The sequence below is a fragment of the Protopterus annectens genome, chromosome 12.part0, assembly GCF_019279795.1.
Source record: "Protopterus annectens isolate FY-2018-M chromosome 12.part0, PAN1.0, whole genome shotgun sequence".
NCBI classification, from domain to species: Eukaryota; Metazoa; Chordata; order Ceratodontiformes; family Protopteridae; genus Protopterus; species Protopterus annectens.
The window spans coordinates 1,310,880,859-1,310,895,858 of record NC_056746.1 but is presented as its reverse complement, the minus strand read 5'-3'; the positions used below and the strand labels follow the sequence as shown (position 1 = coordinate 1,310,895,858).

General features: G+C 39.4%; 1 protein-coding gene across 1 annotated transcript in view; it reads right to left on the bottom strand.

The window, feature by feature from the left end:
- The window catches only part of COMMD7 (COMM domain containing 7), a 565,679-nt gene that overhangs the window by 476,885 nt on the left and 73,794 nt on the right, over positions 1–15,000 (bottom strand). Inside the window, exons 2-3 of the mRNA XM_044090372.1 lie at positions 14,694–14,747; positions 14,482–14,584 (exon numbers count right to left, since the gene is read on the bottom strand). Coding sequence (XP_043946307.1) covers positions 14,482–14,584; positions 14,694–14,747 — 157 coding nt within the window. The remainder of the gene's footprint in view (positions 1–14,481; positions 14,585–14,693; positions 14,748–15,000) is intronic.

Genomic DNA, 15,000 nt, shown 5'->3' with positions numbered 1-15,000 from the left:
TAGGAATGCCGAGTTGGACTCTCTCCTCATCTCTAGCTTCTTCTCAAGTATCTGTCTCACTGCAAACATCAGGTCAATTGTGCTGCATCCTGATTTGAATCCGAACTGCTCATCTCCCATTTTACATTCTACTACTTTGCTGTTTCTGTTTATCAATCACCCTCTCCAGGACTTTCATGTAATGTGATAGGGGTTTGATTCCCCTGTACTGCCCAGTTGTGGATGTCCCCTTCGTTCTTGTACACTGGCACGAGTATGCTTATTCTCCAGTCATCTGGGATACGCCTTTCTCTCCACACTGTTGTTAGGGGAGGAAGGGGAGAAATGGCTCCTAAGGGTACACTCTCTCACCCAGCATTTTTATCATATCTGCTGTGACCTCATCTGAGCCTGCTGCTTTCCCTGACTTCATTTTCTTTAGTGCTGTTCTTACTTATTCGAAGGTGGACTTCTCTTCTTCTCTCACTATAGGCTGCTTCTGGGGCAGTGCAGCTTCTGCGGGGTTTTCTTCATTCAGAAACTGCTAGAAATACTCCTTCCATCTGCCTTTAATGGCCTGTGGACTTGTGAGCAGGTTGTTGCTGGCATCCCTTATGAAGGGTGTCTGATGGTCTTCATCTTTCTGTCTTTGCCTTGCAACCTGATAAAGTTTCTTTGTGCCACTTACTGAGTCACTTTCCAGAAGTTGGTAGAGTGCCTCCGATGCCCTGTTTTCTCAGCTTCTTTGTTAGCCAACCACTAGTCCTTCCTAGCCTGGTCAGTCTTCTATCTCCCACTTCTTCCTGCACTCCTTTTCTTTTGATGACTTCCTGGACTTCTGCACTCTACCACCAGCTTTCCTTATGTACCTTATTTCCATACCTGGCTTTTCCTTACTAGGAAGAAGTCTACCCTAGTTGCATGTCGGCTACTCTTGTAAGTGCTCTCATGACTGTCTCTCTTTCTATACCATGTGTTGGCTACTATCAAGCCATTTGCCAGACAGAAGTCTAGAATGGCTTCTCCTTCTTTATTCCTGTTGCCCCACCATGTGGACCCATGCAGTCCTCGAATCCTGTTCTGTCTGTCCCGATATGTACATTCAAGTCACCAGTTATCAACACCAGTTCATGTTGTCCTGCTCTATCTAGTAGGTCCTGCACCTGCTGCCTGAATGCACTCTTTTCATCACTATCACAATCCTGCTGTGGGGCATAGGCTGAGATTATGAATACTGCCCTAACATTACACTAGAGTCTGATTGCCATGAGTCTGTCATTAATTCTGATGATATCCCTCACTGCCTTCTGAAGCCTCTCTCTCACCACAATTCCTACACCATTTCTAGCCTGTCCCCCTCCTGAGTAGTAGAGTCTGGATCCCAAGCCAAGTGGCGTTGCTGCACTGCCCTTCCATCTTGTCTCTTGGATACACAGGATGTCCAGCCTCCTCTGTATCATCATGTCATTCACTTCCAAGCTGCATCTTGTTAGTGAACCTTCATTAAGTGTAGCAATTCTCAGTTCATATTTGGAAGGTTGGTTTAGCGTCCAGCTTTTGCTCAACAGAGCTATCCCAGGTAACCCAGGCTGGGCAACTTGACACCGGCCGGCCAGTAGCTTATTCACCCAGGGCTGCTGGGCTTTTATGGCAGGCACACATACCCCTCCCACAGTTAGCAGGGGGTCCCTGGTGTAGGTGAGAGTAGGCCGGGTCCTCAACTTACTTATTACCGGTAACTACCCATGCCCATTTTGGTGACATAAGTCATTATGACTAAATCACCTAGAGCCATATTTTACACCGTCGAGTGGCTAGTCCTGCCACGGCACGCAGTCTGTAATCTGTGTTCTCCTATCTTAAAGATACTGCGCACCACAGTAGATGCCCAAAGCAGGTGATCTGTACAACTCTTCCCTCTATAGGGCACCATGTAGAGTCTGGGCTGCTGCCCACAGCTCTATTCATTGGTGAGTTTGAGATGGAAACACTCAGCATGTTTTTCAGATGTGGAAGAAACTCCACGGAGACACAAGAAAAACATGCAAACTCCAAACAGACATTGGTCGGTGGTCAGGATTGAACCTTGTACCTTGTGCATGGGAGGCGAAGACTTTAACCATTATGCCAACTGCTGTGTGTGTGCGCGTTTGTGTGTATATACACACACACACACACATACATTATATATATATAAATAAATATATATATATATATATATATATATATATATATATATATATATACACACACATACACACACACACACACACACACACACACACACACACACACACACACACACACACAAAATGAAAAAAAAAACACTAAGACATACATTTGTGATGGATTAAAATAACAGACAAAATAAGTCATAAGACGGATGAAGCAGACATAAATGTGAAGTATTTACAAAAACATAATAATTGGGGAGCATCTGCAAAAGCACCAAAAATTCGCCCCTGGAGCTATAACAAAATAGTTGCATGGTTTCTTTCTACCTACACAAGTTTCCTCAGATTTTCTGAATTAGCATCTTACACAGATACCTGTGCACATTTCCTCATGTCAAACTGATAAAATAAAGACACAAAATGGACCTGGGCATGACAAGTAACTTCTGACCTACACTCTTCTAGACCTTTTCACTTTAGGGACTGCACTATCATCCATGAGTATGTGCAAGTGTACATTCTGGATGTCAAATACCCCCAGCTCCAGTCTACCTCTATCACTCCTGTACTGGCGGTACTGTCATACCTCCAACAACCACGATATTGTTTAAAAAAAAAAAAAAAAAAAGGTTCACATTGTATTATGGACATATTCCCCTTTCTAAATGTATTGTTTAAAATTAGTCCATGTTCTTTAATACTCAGTGGATATACAGAATATATTACATGAACATTTTGTTTTATGAATTTCTAGCTTCTTAGACTCTCTGAAAATATCAGTCTTTCCTTTTTTATTTTTTTTTTACTGATGTACAATGATGTGTGTTAATTTAAAGTTGCTGTACATTAAATCTTACTTCAAAATAGCTACATTTCAGACCTTTATGAAGAAATCAAAAAGCTGTAGTTCTAGAACGTTTGCACACTATTTGGAGTTTGACGAACGGAGAACTACTACTAGACCTAACAGCTGGCATTTCAGGGACCTTGATGTCAGCTTCAATTTCTAAAAGCACACGGACACCCACCAATATTTCACCTACAAAAAGCGACAGCACATGACAATTTGGTTATCTAACACTACAGTATAATTGACCTCTATATTCAAAACAAGGATTTTTTTTCTAAAAGCTAACTGTTCAAAACAACGATTTTTTTTCTAAAAGCTAACTGGTAAAAAAAAATGTCATGTCTACTGCATACACAATTTACAAATGTCAGCAAAATTCACTCTCAGCATGCAAAACTGTGGGTGGTGTCAAAAGTAAAAACATTGTGGTTGCTTCTGTAATATCTTCAGAAACAGCAGATATAAACAGGAAAAAAAAAAGAGATGGTGAGACCTTCATGATCCGTGGCAAGAAGAAAACAAAAGGAAGAAAAAGTCACTGAAGGGTTTCTGGGCACTTTAACATGTTTTAAAGTTTCCTTAAAGGGAAAGGAATACATCATTCAAATTACAAGTATGTAATTAATGCCATTTGGGTTTTGTGAAGTATTGTGCTGTCTGAACTGGGAAGCTGAAAAAATTGCATTACCAAACCTTGACAGGAGCCTCCTTACTTTCTTCTTCCTGAACTCTAATGTTATATGTTGCTGGACGTGAAGCATAAACAGCATGTTTATTCATCTAAGGCATGCTAGAGATACAGCCTCTAAGATCTCCCCCTCTCTCAGTTTCTCCAAAGTGCACTGTCCAAGAAGGACAAATTGAGGATATACACATTTGACTTTTTCACAACTGCAAACATCACAGCCAAAAAGACTGAGAAGATACAAGTTACCACTTCTTGTGCAGAAATGCGGTATGCTTCAAGAGGAAAAGAAAAGCAATAATGCAGTGATGAGACATAACTTACAGTATTTTGTGAGTCTATATACATAGATATATGGGTGCAAGTAAAATGACTGAAACAGCTTAAGACTGACAGTAAAAAGACTCAGGAAAAAAATGAAACGGAAAAGACTGAACCACAAAAATACTGACAAAAACTGAACTTATACTAGGGAGGGGTTTATGCCCTTTCTGCACTACTGTGTGACCTCAGAGTTGGTATATATAATTAGCAGAGGGTGGGGGGCTGCACCCTTCAAAACCATTGCAAGATTTACATATGCAGAGATCCACAAAACCCACAATCTATAAAGAACATTATTCACTTCACACTATAGAATACTTCTGCTTTCTAATTCATGCTAATCAGGGATTTTGACAAATCAGGTTTGATAAGGAAAGTTTTAAATAGTGTACATTTAATCAGTCTACAAGAGTACACAGTTCCCCAAACTCCATTTATCACACCAAGTGTTTCTTACAGATGTTGCATGGGTAACTGATGTGTCTGAAAATGCTGTTAGTATCACACTGGCACTACACTGATCTAGAGGGCAACAACTGAACATGACAAGAGACCAACTCAGTCGGTTAAAAGGAAGAGTGAGTGCAACCGCAAGCTGAATGAGAGTGAATGCAAAATCAGTTACGGAGCCAAGATACACGGAATAAACTGTTACTACAGAAAGTAAGAAACCAGATGATAAATAGGTCAGAGTTGTGGTACAGTGCATCTTCACCAAAAGAAAGAGGCACTTTAGATTTCCATAAATGTTAGCTTCGGAAGTTTATTCCATATCTGTCTAAAGATAAGTGAGTCATTAATGAAATTAGTGGAAGAGAATGTGGCATGAAAGGCTATGGAGTTTTGAACTGCTCAGTTATCCAGAGAATTCAGACTTGAGTATTTTGATGTCAAAAAGGCAGTTACAATTATTTTATAAGCCAAGGTGGCACTACTAAAGGGATTATGAAAGAAAAGCAACCAAATGCATGTGGTTCAAGAACATTTACCCAGTGCCAGAACAGGCATGCTTACATTATGGAATTGTTTACATAACCCATTGCAGAGCATTTCCAAGAAGTCAATGCACAAAGCACTACCGTGGTTGCAGAGAATGAAACAAGATAAAAAATTACTTCGAAGACAGAAGGTCAAATGTACATAGCAGATGTACTGAATTATTTATGTTTACAGAAGTAGAAAGAGGCTAGGCCTTGAGATATTTGTGGTATGAATCCAATGTATCTATGATAGACACAAAGATTTGAGTTTTAGAAATCTATGGGGGAAATTCCAAAGATAAAAATGATGAAAATTCCTGCCATCAAAAAAAAAAATATATTGGCCAGAAAAGAACACCACCTTTTGAGAAGAAATTCAGACTTAACTTTCATTTAAAGAATGTGCTGCATACACGGTTTGGTCAGTGCAGTCACAATGATAGCTCCCCACGGATGCTTATTGAATGCTTGAGGACAATGACTAAAATCTTTGAAACTGCAGAGCTATGAAGTACGAACTGGGGAAAATATTCTAATACCAAGATGGTAATATCTCAGAGTACTTCCCAGACATAGTGAGTAAAGTAATCTCCAATTAGTACATGTAATATATCAGAGTATTTCCCAGACATAGTGAGTACAGTAATCTCCAATTAGTATATTGGATATCTCAGAGTATTTCCCAGACATAGTGAGTACAGTAATCTCCAATTAGTATATGTAATATCTGAGTATTTCCCAGACATAGTGAGTACAGTAATCTCCAATTAGTATATTGGATATCTCAGAGTATTTCCCAGACATAGTGAGTACAGTAATCTCCAATTGGTATATGTAATATCTCAGAGCATTTCCCAGACATAGTGAGTACAGTAATCTCCAATTAGTATATGTAATATCTCAGAGTATTTCCCAGACATAGTGAGTACAGTAATCTCCAATTAGTATATTGGATATCTCAGAGTATTTCCCAGACATAGTGAGTACAGTAATCTCCAATTAGTATATTTAATATCTCAGAGTATTTCCCAGACATAGGGAGTACAGTAATCTCCAGTTAGTATATGTAATATTTCAGAGTATTTCCCAGACATAGGGAGTACAGTAATCTCTAGTTAGTATATGTAATATTTCACAGCATTTCCCAGACATAGGGAGTACAGTAATCTCCAGTTAATATATGTAATATTTCACAGTATTTCCCAGACATAGGGAGTACAGTAATCTCCAGTTAGTATATGTAATATTTCACAGTATTTCCCAGACATAGTAAGTACAGTAATCTCCAATTAGTATATTTAATATCTCAGAGTATTTCCCAGTCATAGGGAGTACAGTAATCTCCAGTTAGTATATGTAATATTTCACAGTATTTCCCAGACATAGTAAGTACAGTAATCTCCAATTAGTATATTTAATATCTCAGAGTATTTCCCAGACATAGTGAGTACAGTAATCTCCAATTAGTATATGTAATATCTCAGAGTATTTCCCAGACATAGTAAGTACAGTAATCTCCAATTAGTATATTTAATATCTCAGAGTATTTCCCAGACATAGGGAGTACAGTAATCTCCAGTTAGTATATGTAAGTAACGAGTATGAGAGCACTGACACTGTATAAGAATGTTTTCGCCATTATCTTTTTGAATGACAGTCTGTTCTTTGAAACACTGGAACTCACACTGTCAGGTTTTGTACTTCTACTAGGAACCATTGCACAATCATATTAGAAAGGAAATGTATGTAGAACATGCAAGTGTCTTCCGAGATTGGTATAGCCGGCCTTAGGCATAGGCCAACTAGGCGGCCGCCAAGGGTGCCACTCTAGCAGGGGCGCTTTTCCAGTATTTATTTAATGTAGACAGACCAGGATGGGGGCACCAAGTGGTGTGGTGGGGGGTGCCGTGGAGCCCTTTTGCCTAGGGCACCAGTTGACCTAAGGCCACTCCTGAAGATTGGTCAACTGAAGTACTAGCTAAAAAGGTTATTAAAACAACAAAGATGCCACTGGACCTACAGAGGGAATAACTGAAAGAAGCCACAAATGAAAAAGTAAACATCTGTACCTACAAACATGCATCAGAAACTGAAACAAATGTAAGACGAAAGTGCAACACTCACCAATTACACATGCTTTACCATAAAATTAGTAGCTTGGGGCTATTTCTCTGATATACAGTGTAGTCATGTTTCCCTCATTATCCTTTATCACCCTTACCTGCTGCACATCTTTCCTAGCTCGGTCCCTCTTTCTAGCCAATCGGTATAGGTCTTTTTCTCCCTCCTTAGTGTCCAACCTTTCATACAACTCTTCACATGCCTTATTCTTAGCCTTCTCCACCTCTCTCTTTGCCATGCACCTCATCCCCTTATACTCTTGTCTACTTCATCTCTCTGACCATCCCATTTCTTCTTTGCCAACCTCTTTTTCTGTATACTCTCCTGTACTTCCTCATTCCACCACCATATCTCCATGTCATCCTTCCTCTGTCCAAATGTCATACCAAGCACCTTTCTAGCCGTCTACCTTACTAGCTCTGCTGTAGTTAACCAGCTATTTGGTAACTCTTCACTGCCACCCAGTGCCTGTTTTAACTCTTTCCTGAACTCCACCTCACAATTACCCTTTTTCAATTTCCACCATTTGATCCTTGGTGCTGCCCTCGCACTCATCCTCCTCTTCTTGATCACCAATGTCATCTTACAAACCACCATCCTATGCTACCTAACTACACTTTCCCCTGCCACCACTTTACAGTTATCTCCTTCAGACTGGCCCTTCTACATAAGATATAATCCACCTGTGTGCATCTTCCTCCACTCTTGTATGTCACCCTATGCTCCTCCCTCTTTTTAAAATACGTATTCACCACAGCCATGTCCATCCTTTTCGCAAAATCCACTACCATCTTACCTTCTGCATTCCTTTAACACCATACCTACCCATCACTTCCTCATCCCCTCTGTTCCCTTCACCAACATGCCCATTGAAATCTGCTCCAATCACCACTCTCTCAACCTTGGGTACAGTCATGACTTCATCCAACTCGCTCCAAAATTTTTCTTTCTCGTCCATTGCACATCTGTACCTATTCATTCAGCCCAACCCTCTGCACCTGTTCCACCATAAACTCTTCTCCTCTAAAGTCAAGACACTTTCACCTGCTCCAATCTACAATCTACCAAAATTCATGCCTGGCAGACCAATATGGCTAAAGGATATCTCCTTCAACAACCTAGTCCAAGCTGGTGATATCCATCCAAACCCTGTTCCTACACCCTTTATTAACAACACTCATCACTTACCCTCTTCCTCCTATCTCAACACCCTAAAAGATTTTTACAATTAATGCACAAAGTCTAAACAACAAAGTACACCAATTTCAAGCTTGGTTAAGCCATAACCAACCAGATATCTTAGCCATCTCCTAAACCTGGCTCAAACCCTTTATCTCCGACTCTGAGATTCTGCTCCCAGGATTTCATTGTCTCAGAAATGACTGACTAAATAAAAAAGGTGGAGGCACTGCCCTAGTCTACTCCAACCTTCTTACCTTAACTCCCCTCCAAATTCCAATTCCTTAATTCCAGAACACTGAACTAACTGCTGGAATTCTAAAACTAAATAAACATAAAAATATCTGCATCACTGCCCTATACATCTCACCTGGTAACAATATCTCCACACTCGAAAATATTCTCCTATAGGCCTCTACTGAAATTAACTATGAAACTTATACCCTTGGTGATGTGAATATTGACTGGAATAAAATCAATTGCCCCTCTCCCTCCCTATCCATTAACCTCTTCACTCAAATAATCCTCTCCATCACTAGACCTAACAAAATAAACCCTCCTGGATCCACTATAGACTGGATCCTAGTCTCAGATCCAAATAAAATAACCAATTCTGGCACAATTCCTGATACCTTTAGCGACCACCTCCCAGCCTTCATGCATCGCTCAACTAGTTCCTCACCACACCAGCATCAATACATTCAAACTCGTAACCTCAGTAGTTTCAACCCAACTACTTTCTCAAATACTTTAAAACAAAGAAACTGGCAAATTCTAAATATCCTTCCTCTTGACAAGGCTATAGAATACTTACTGTCTTCCTTGATACTTTAAACTCGCCAGTCCCACTAAGAAACAAAAGGACAAAAACTAAAACTACTCCTTGGCTATCCAGAGAGACAAAACAGATTATGCACTACAGAGACAAACTATGGAAGCTTTACCAAAACAATAAACCGGCCAACACCTTGTTCCAATATAAACAGCTCTGCAACCATGCAAAACGACTAATCACCAAAGACAAAAAAATCCTACTATATCAAACTTCAGTCCAATAACAATAAAAAAAACCCCAAAAATTCTGGAACTCAATAAACTCACTCCTCAATCCAGGCTCAAAGAATAATCCCTGTCCTGACCCAAATAAATCTGACTTCGAACTAGGCTCTGAATTTAACTCTTTTCAAAGACACTATTACTACCTCACCAAGACATTTCCCAATAATAATCCAACTGCTCTACACACTCCCCCTTCTAACTCACCTCATCTGTTTGGAACTCAAACCTGTCTTCACTAACTTTATAAAAAAAACTTTTGTCCAAACTTAAACCTTGCTCTAACTCTCCCAAAAATATTTCCTCTTCCTTCCTAAAATGTGTTGTTGATGGCATTGCTCTCCCAATCAGCATCATCAACTGATCCATAAAAGAATCATACATCCCCAAACTCTGGCACTCAGCTTATATTCTTCCTCTTCATAAAGGAGGCAAAAATACCAGCATCTCAAACTTTTGCCCCACTGCTTTGCTCTCACCAATCTCCAAAATCCTAGAAAAATGCATCCACCTCCAACTTATGCCTTTCCTGACCCAAAACAATCTTCTCACTCCTACCCAGCATGGCTTCCGTCCAGGCCATAGCACAATAACTGCTCTACTCTCTTTCCTAGAAACTGTCAATCAAGCCCGAGATTCAGGACACTTAGTTTCTACTGTTTTACTCAGTCTAAAGCCTTTGATACTGTTTCCCACAAGCAACTTCTCTGTCATCTCTCAAACCTTAATCTCTCACATAATGCTTTATCCAGCTATCTATCAGGCAGATAACAGGAAGTCAAATGGAAGAACTCAATCTCTTCCTTCCTACCTACCCCAACTGGCATATCACAGGGATCCATCCTTGGGCCAATGCTTTTTAACATCTTCATCAATAACATTCACACTGCTATTCCTGATGCTAAAATCATTCAATACGCAGATGATTCAATCTTAGTCTGCTCTGCCTCAAACCTCTCTGAATTGCTGACTAAAACCCAAACTGCCTTCTCAACAACTGAAAACTGGATGCACCAAAACAAACTCTCTCTCAATGCAAATAAATCAAAGATTCTACTATTCCCTCCCATAAAGACCCTCTCCTACGATAAAAACAACTTCAAAATCTATAGTCAAACCAACTTACCTACAGAAGTAGTCCCCTCTGCCAAACTACTTGGCATTACTGTAAATGAACACCTCAACTTTGATATTCATATTCAACAAAAATATTAAGAAAACCCACCAAAAGCTAGGTATGCTGTAGAGGAATAATCGCTTTCTCTTCAACTCTACCAGGCAAACTCTGGCCTCGACTTATCTTCTTCCTTCCTTATTTTAAGGAGCCCCTCTCCTAACCAACCTGTCCTCCTCTATAACCTCTAAACTAGAAAATTGCTACAACAAAATCTCTAAATTTGACTCTAAATCTAAAACTACCACCCATCACTGCCTAACCCTACAATCCCTGAATTGGCTTGAACTCCCAAACTACCTAGCCTATCTCACACTCACTGCTGCACAAAGACTCATATTTCACCCAACAAAATGTCCTGCTCTAACATCCTTCCCCCTTATACACCCAACAGAGCTCTCAGATCTGAAAATCAGAACTTAATTACTGCCCATAAACCTAAACGTTCTGCTGGCAAACTTCTCCTATCTTTCTCACTAGGCAAAAAATGGAATTCCCTTCTCTCCACACTAAGAACCATACCAAACTCAGAAAACTTCAAAACCCAACTATTCAAACACCTGTCCACTAAATGAAAATGTACCTGTCTTCACCCAACCTAATTCAAGGAGGTTCTTGCTCTGGTTCCCAAGCTCTACAACTCTCATAGTTATCTTCCTATGAGCCTATCTAAGCTCACAACAATTTCTATAGCTTCTCTATGAGCTCTCAACAACTCCTACAGCCTAACCTTGTAAATAGCATTCTACTGTTGATGTGTGTATGTAAATCATATTTACATTTTCTTAAAAGGTTTGTATGTAAACTGTGTCCATACCTAACACATATCTGTTTTCCTCAAATGAAACTGTATGATCCCTACCTTCAAGCTTAATGAATTTGTTAACTATGCATGATATTTAATGCATTTATGAGTACCTATTCTACATAATATCTTTAATATAAACTATCAGTTGTATCTAAATTGTATAATGCATCTTGGAGCTTTTCTCCCCGGACCTCCACTGAAAATGGGTCAATTTGTCCCAGTGGACTTCCCCGGTAATTAAACTGCAAATAAAATAATAAATAAATAAGAGTGATGTTAGATATGCACTTTCAGTCTGCATTTTTTATGTTGCTATGTCCTCCAGCTGTATAGCTTAAAACTCTAATTTGCAAGCAGATTTCAAAAATACATTTTACTGTATTTATGACCATGATAGATTTTTCTATATCTACTGAATTATCCTGATTTGAAGAATGGAAGCCATCTGCAGAAAAGCTCTGAGCACCCTCCCTACCACTGGGTGCAAATTTTAGGTGTGTGTGTGTGTGTGTGTGTGTGTGTGTGTGTGTGTGTGTGTGTGTAAAAAACACACAGAAAATGAGAGCATGTTACTGACACAATGGCACATAAAAACGAGTCGCTGAACTGAAGCCAAACAACCAAGATTTGATTCATGGTCCAGATGTAGGATGACCCAAGCAAGTGACAGGAGTGGTCAATGCCAGCTTGCCTACTTGGCGAGACAAAGGCAGTCTGGTGTGCTGCAAGGCCATGTAAAACAAAACATGAGTCAATGCAGCACATGGAGTGGGAATGTGCACTTGGAACTGCCAAGCATGAAAGCAACTGCTTTCTCAGGTGGAAATACCCTTTGGGGGTGGGACAACCTCAGAAGCAGGCACACTCCTCCACAGAAAGAAGGCACAGCAGGCCCTTGTATCAGCAAATGTAAGCAAGCAGGAGGAGGGACTTAGGCCATCAACAGAAAATGTCTGATGACTGAATGACTGATGTGTGTGATGGTCTTCCATATTTGGTTCTTGACCCAAGGAAGAGAAGTTAAGGGTCTGATTGATCAAAGGGTGTTGATGGGCAGCAGGCGGTTGTGTAACTAACAAATGCATACAGACAGAGTGAGTGAAAGAAAATGAACAGCATGTTAATCTTCTTCTTATGACTTAGGCATCTATATGCACCAAAGTCAAACCAACAGTTAAAAAGTCAATCCAACTCATCTCTGCATTAAGTGAAAAGAACACACTGTTAAACACAAGTTAGTAACAACAAACCCACCGAAACCCAATGAATGATACCAGAAGGGCCACTTTTTAGTCATTAAGCAACTTTGTTCTGTAATTCAAGTAACTTCATCAAAGCTACAACTCACAGTGAAAGCTCAGTTAAATACTAATCAAGCATATCACATGATACTATTAAATTGTAAAGATATAAGCCTTCCAATAAATTACATTAAAGACAAATACAGATAAAAAATTTGTATGAAAAGAACTTATATGAATTTTAAATAAAATTTTATATTAAAAAAATAACTGAACCCCAAATAATTACTAGCATTTATAAGCAATTGTCACTTAAATTCATTAACTTCAGGTACATTACTAATGTCCACTTTCCTTAAATCTTCTCGTACATGACCAATCACAAACAAAACGATTTTTTATAGCTCTTGCAAACGTTTGAATTCTTAAAAAGAGCATGAGTGTTGCCTTTTGTCTTAATGCTAAACAAATGTTCCCTAATCCTATGTGAATGCCTTCTAGTCATTTCCGCAGCATAGAAGCAATCAAAGGAGCAACAATTAGCAACACAACCTGTATTACAAGATTTGCAATTATAATGCTTACTGACACCAAGAGTACTCGAAGTTAAGCAATTAAGTAAGCAAATACTAATAAACGCTAATAACTACTAGGGATTACATTATTTTAAAAGTTTATTTAAAATCCTTTAAGGTGGTGGTGGGAGTACATCAAGGATCAGCTTTGAGCCCTTTCTTATTTGCAATGGTGATGGACAGGTTGACAGATGACATCAGACAGGAGTCCCCGTGGACTATGATGTTTGCAGATGACACTGTGATCTGTAGTGAGAGTAGGGAGCAGGTTGAGGAGACCCTGGAGAGGTGGAGATATGCTCTAGAGTGGAGAGGAATGAAGGTCAGCAAGACTAAGACAGAATATGTGTGTGTGAAAGAGAGGGAGGATAGAGGAATGGTAAGGATGCAGGGATTAGAGTTGGTGAAGGTGGATGAGTTTAAATACTTGGGATCAAAAGTTCAGAGTACTGGCAAGTGTGGAAGAAAAGTGAAGAAGAGAGTACAGGCAGGATGGAGTGGGTGGAGAAGAGTGTCAGGAGTGATTTGTGACAGATGAGTACCAGCAAGAGTGAAAGGGAAGGTCTACAAGAGGGTAGTGAGATCAGCTATGTTATATGGGTTGGAGTGGCACTGATAAAAAGGCAGGAGTCAGAGCTGGACTTAGCCGAGTTAAAGATGTTAAGATTTGCACTGGGTGTGACGAGGGTGGACAAGATTAGGAATAAGTATATTAGAGGGTCAGCCCAGGTTGGACGGTTTGGAGACAAAGCCAGAGAGAGGAGATTACGCTGGTTTGGACATGTGCTGAGGAGGGATGCTCAGTATATTGGGAAAATGATGCTAAGGATGAAGCTAACAAGAAAAGAGGAAGGCATAAGTTAAGGTTTATGGATGTGGTGAGAGAAGACATGCAGATGGGTTGGTGTGACACAGAAGGATGCAGAGGACAGGAAGAAACGGAAACAGATGATCCACTGTGGCGAACCCTAATGGGAACAGCCGAAAGAAAAAGCAGATGTTTTAAAATCCCTACCTGAGTATTAATTTGTATAAATTATTTTCATACATGTGGTTTTTAATGATATGTATTGGAATTCCTATATCTTTATGAATTAACAGTATCATGCAACATGCTTAATTACTTGAGCCATCCATGTGAGTTGTAATTCTGATGATGATCCTTGAATTAATGGAAAGAAAGTGCTTAACTGAATAAAAAGTGGCCCTGGTCGTTTCATTCATCGCATTTTAGTGATTTTGTTGTTAACTGTTTGGACTCGCCATCATTTGGATCGTTATTAGTTAACACCCTGCTCTGCTCCATCCCCCAACATGTAGTTATACATCACTCACCATTGGGAACCAGAAGAATACTTTTCACAATATTTTTTAAAGGACCATGGCTCATTCCATTTGCAGAGGCGAAGTCACTGAGTTGGTTTAAAAATCTTTCTGTCTAAAGAAAGTAAGAAAAGGCTTTTAAAAAAGACTGCTTTTTACTAAGCATTTATTTGTTTACAGCAATAGCCAAGAAGCCAAAAGAAAAACAGCTCTTCCGGACTTACCTCCCTGGGTTCTGTTAAGAATTGGAAAAGTATTTCTACAAGTGATGAGAACTGCTGTTGATGAAAATCAGAGAACAGGATTAAGTTAATTTACTGATAATATATTTCTGCAATATTCCTCACAACTTACATCTTATATAATCAATATTTGTGCTATATGCTAATGTTTATTAAGTTGCTGACCAAGTCTTAAAAATATAAACTGAACATGCATACAAGAAATATAATGACAAAACTACTTTTATATACGTGTACACCACAGCTTGAGGCACATAGGGGGAAGCAGATAATGCCAATATACGCACAT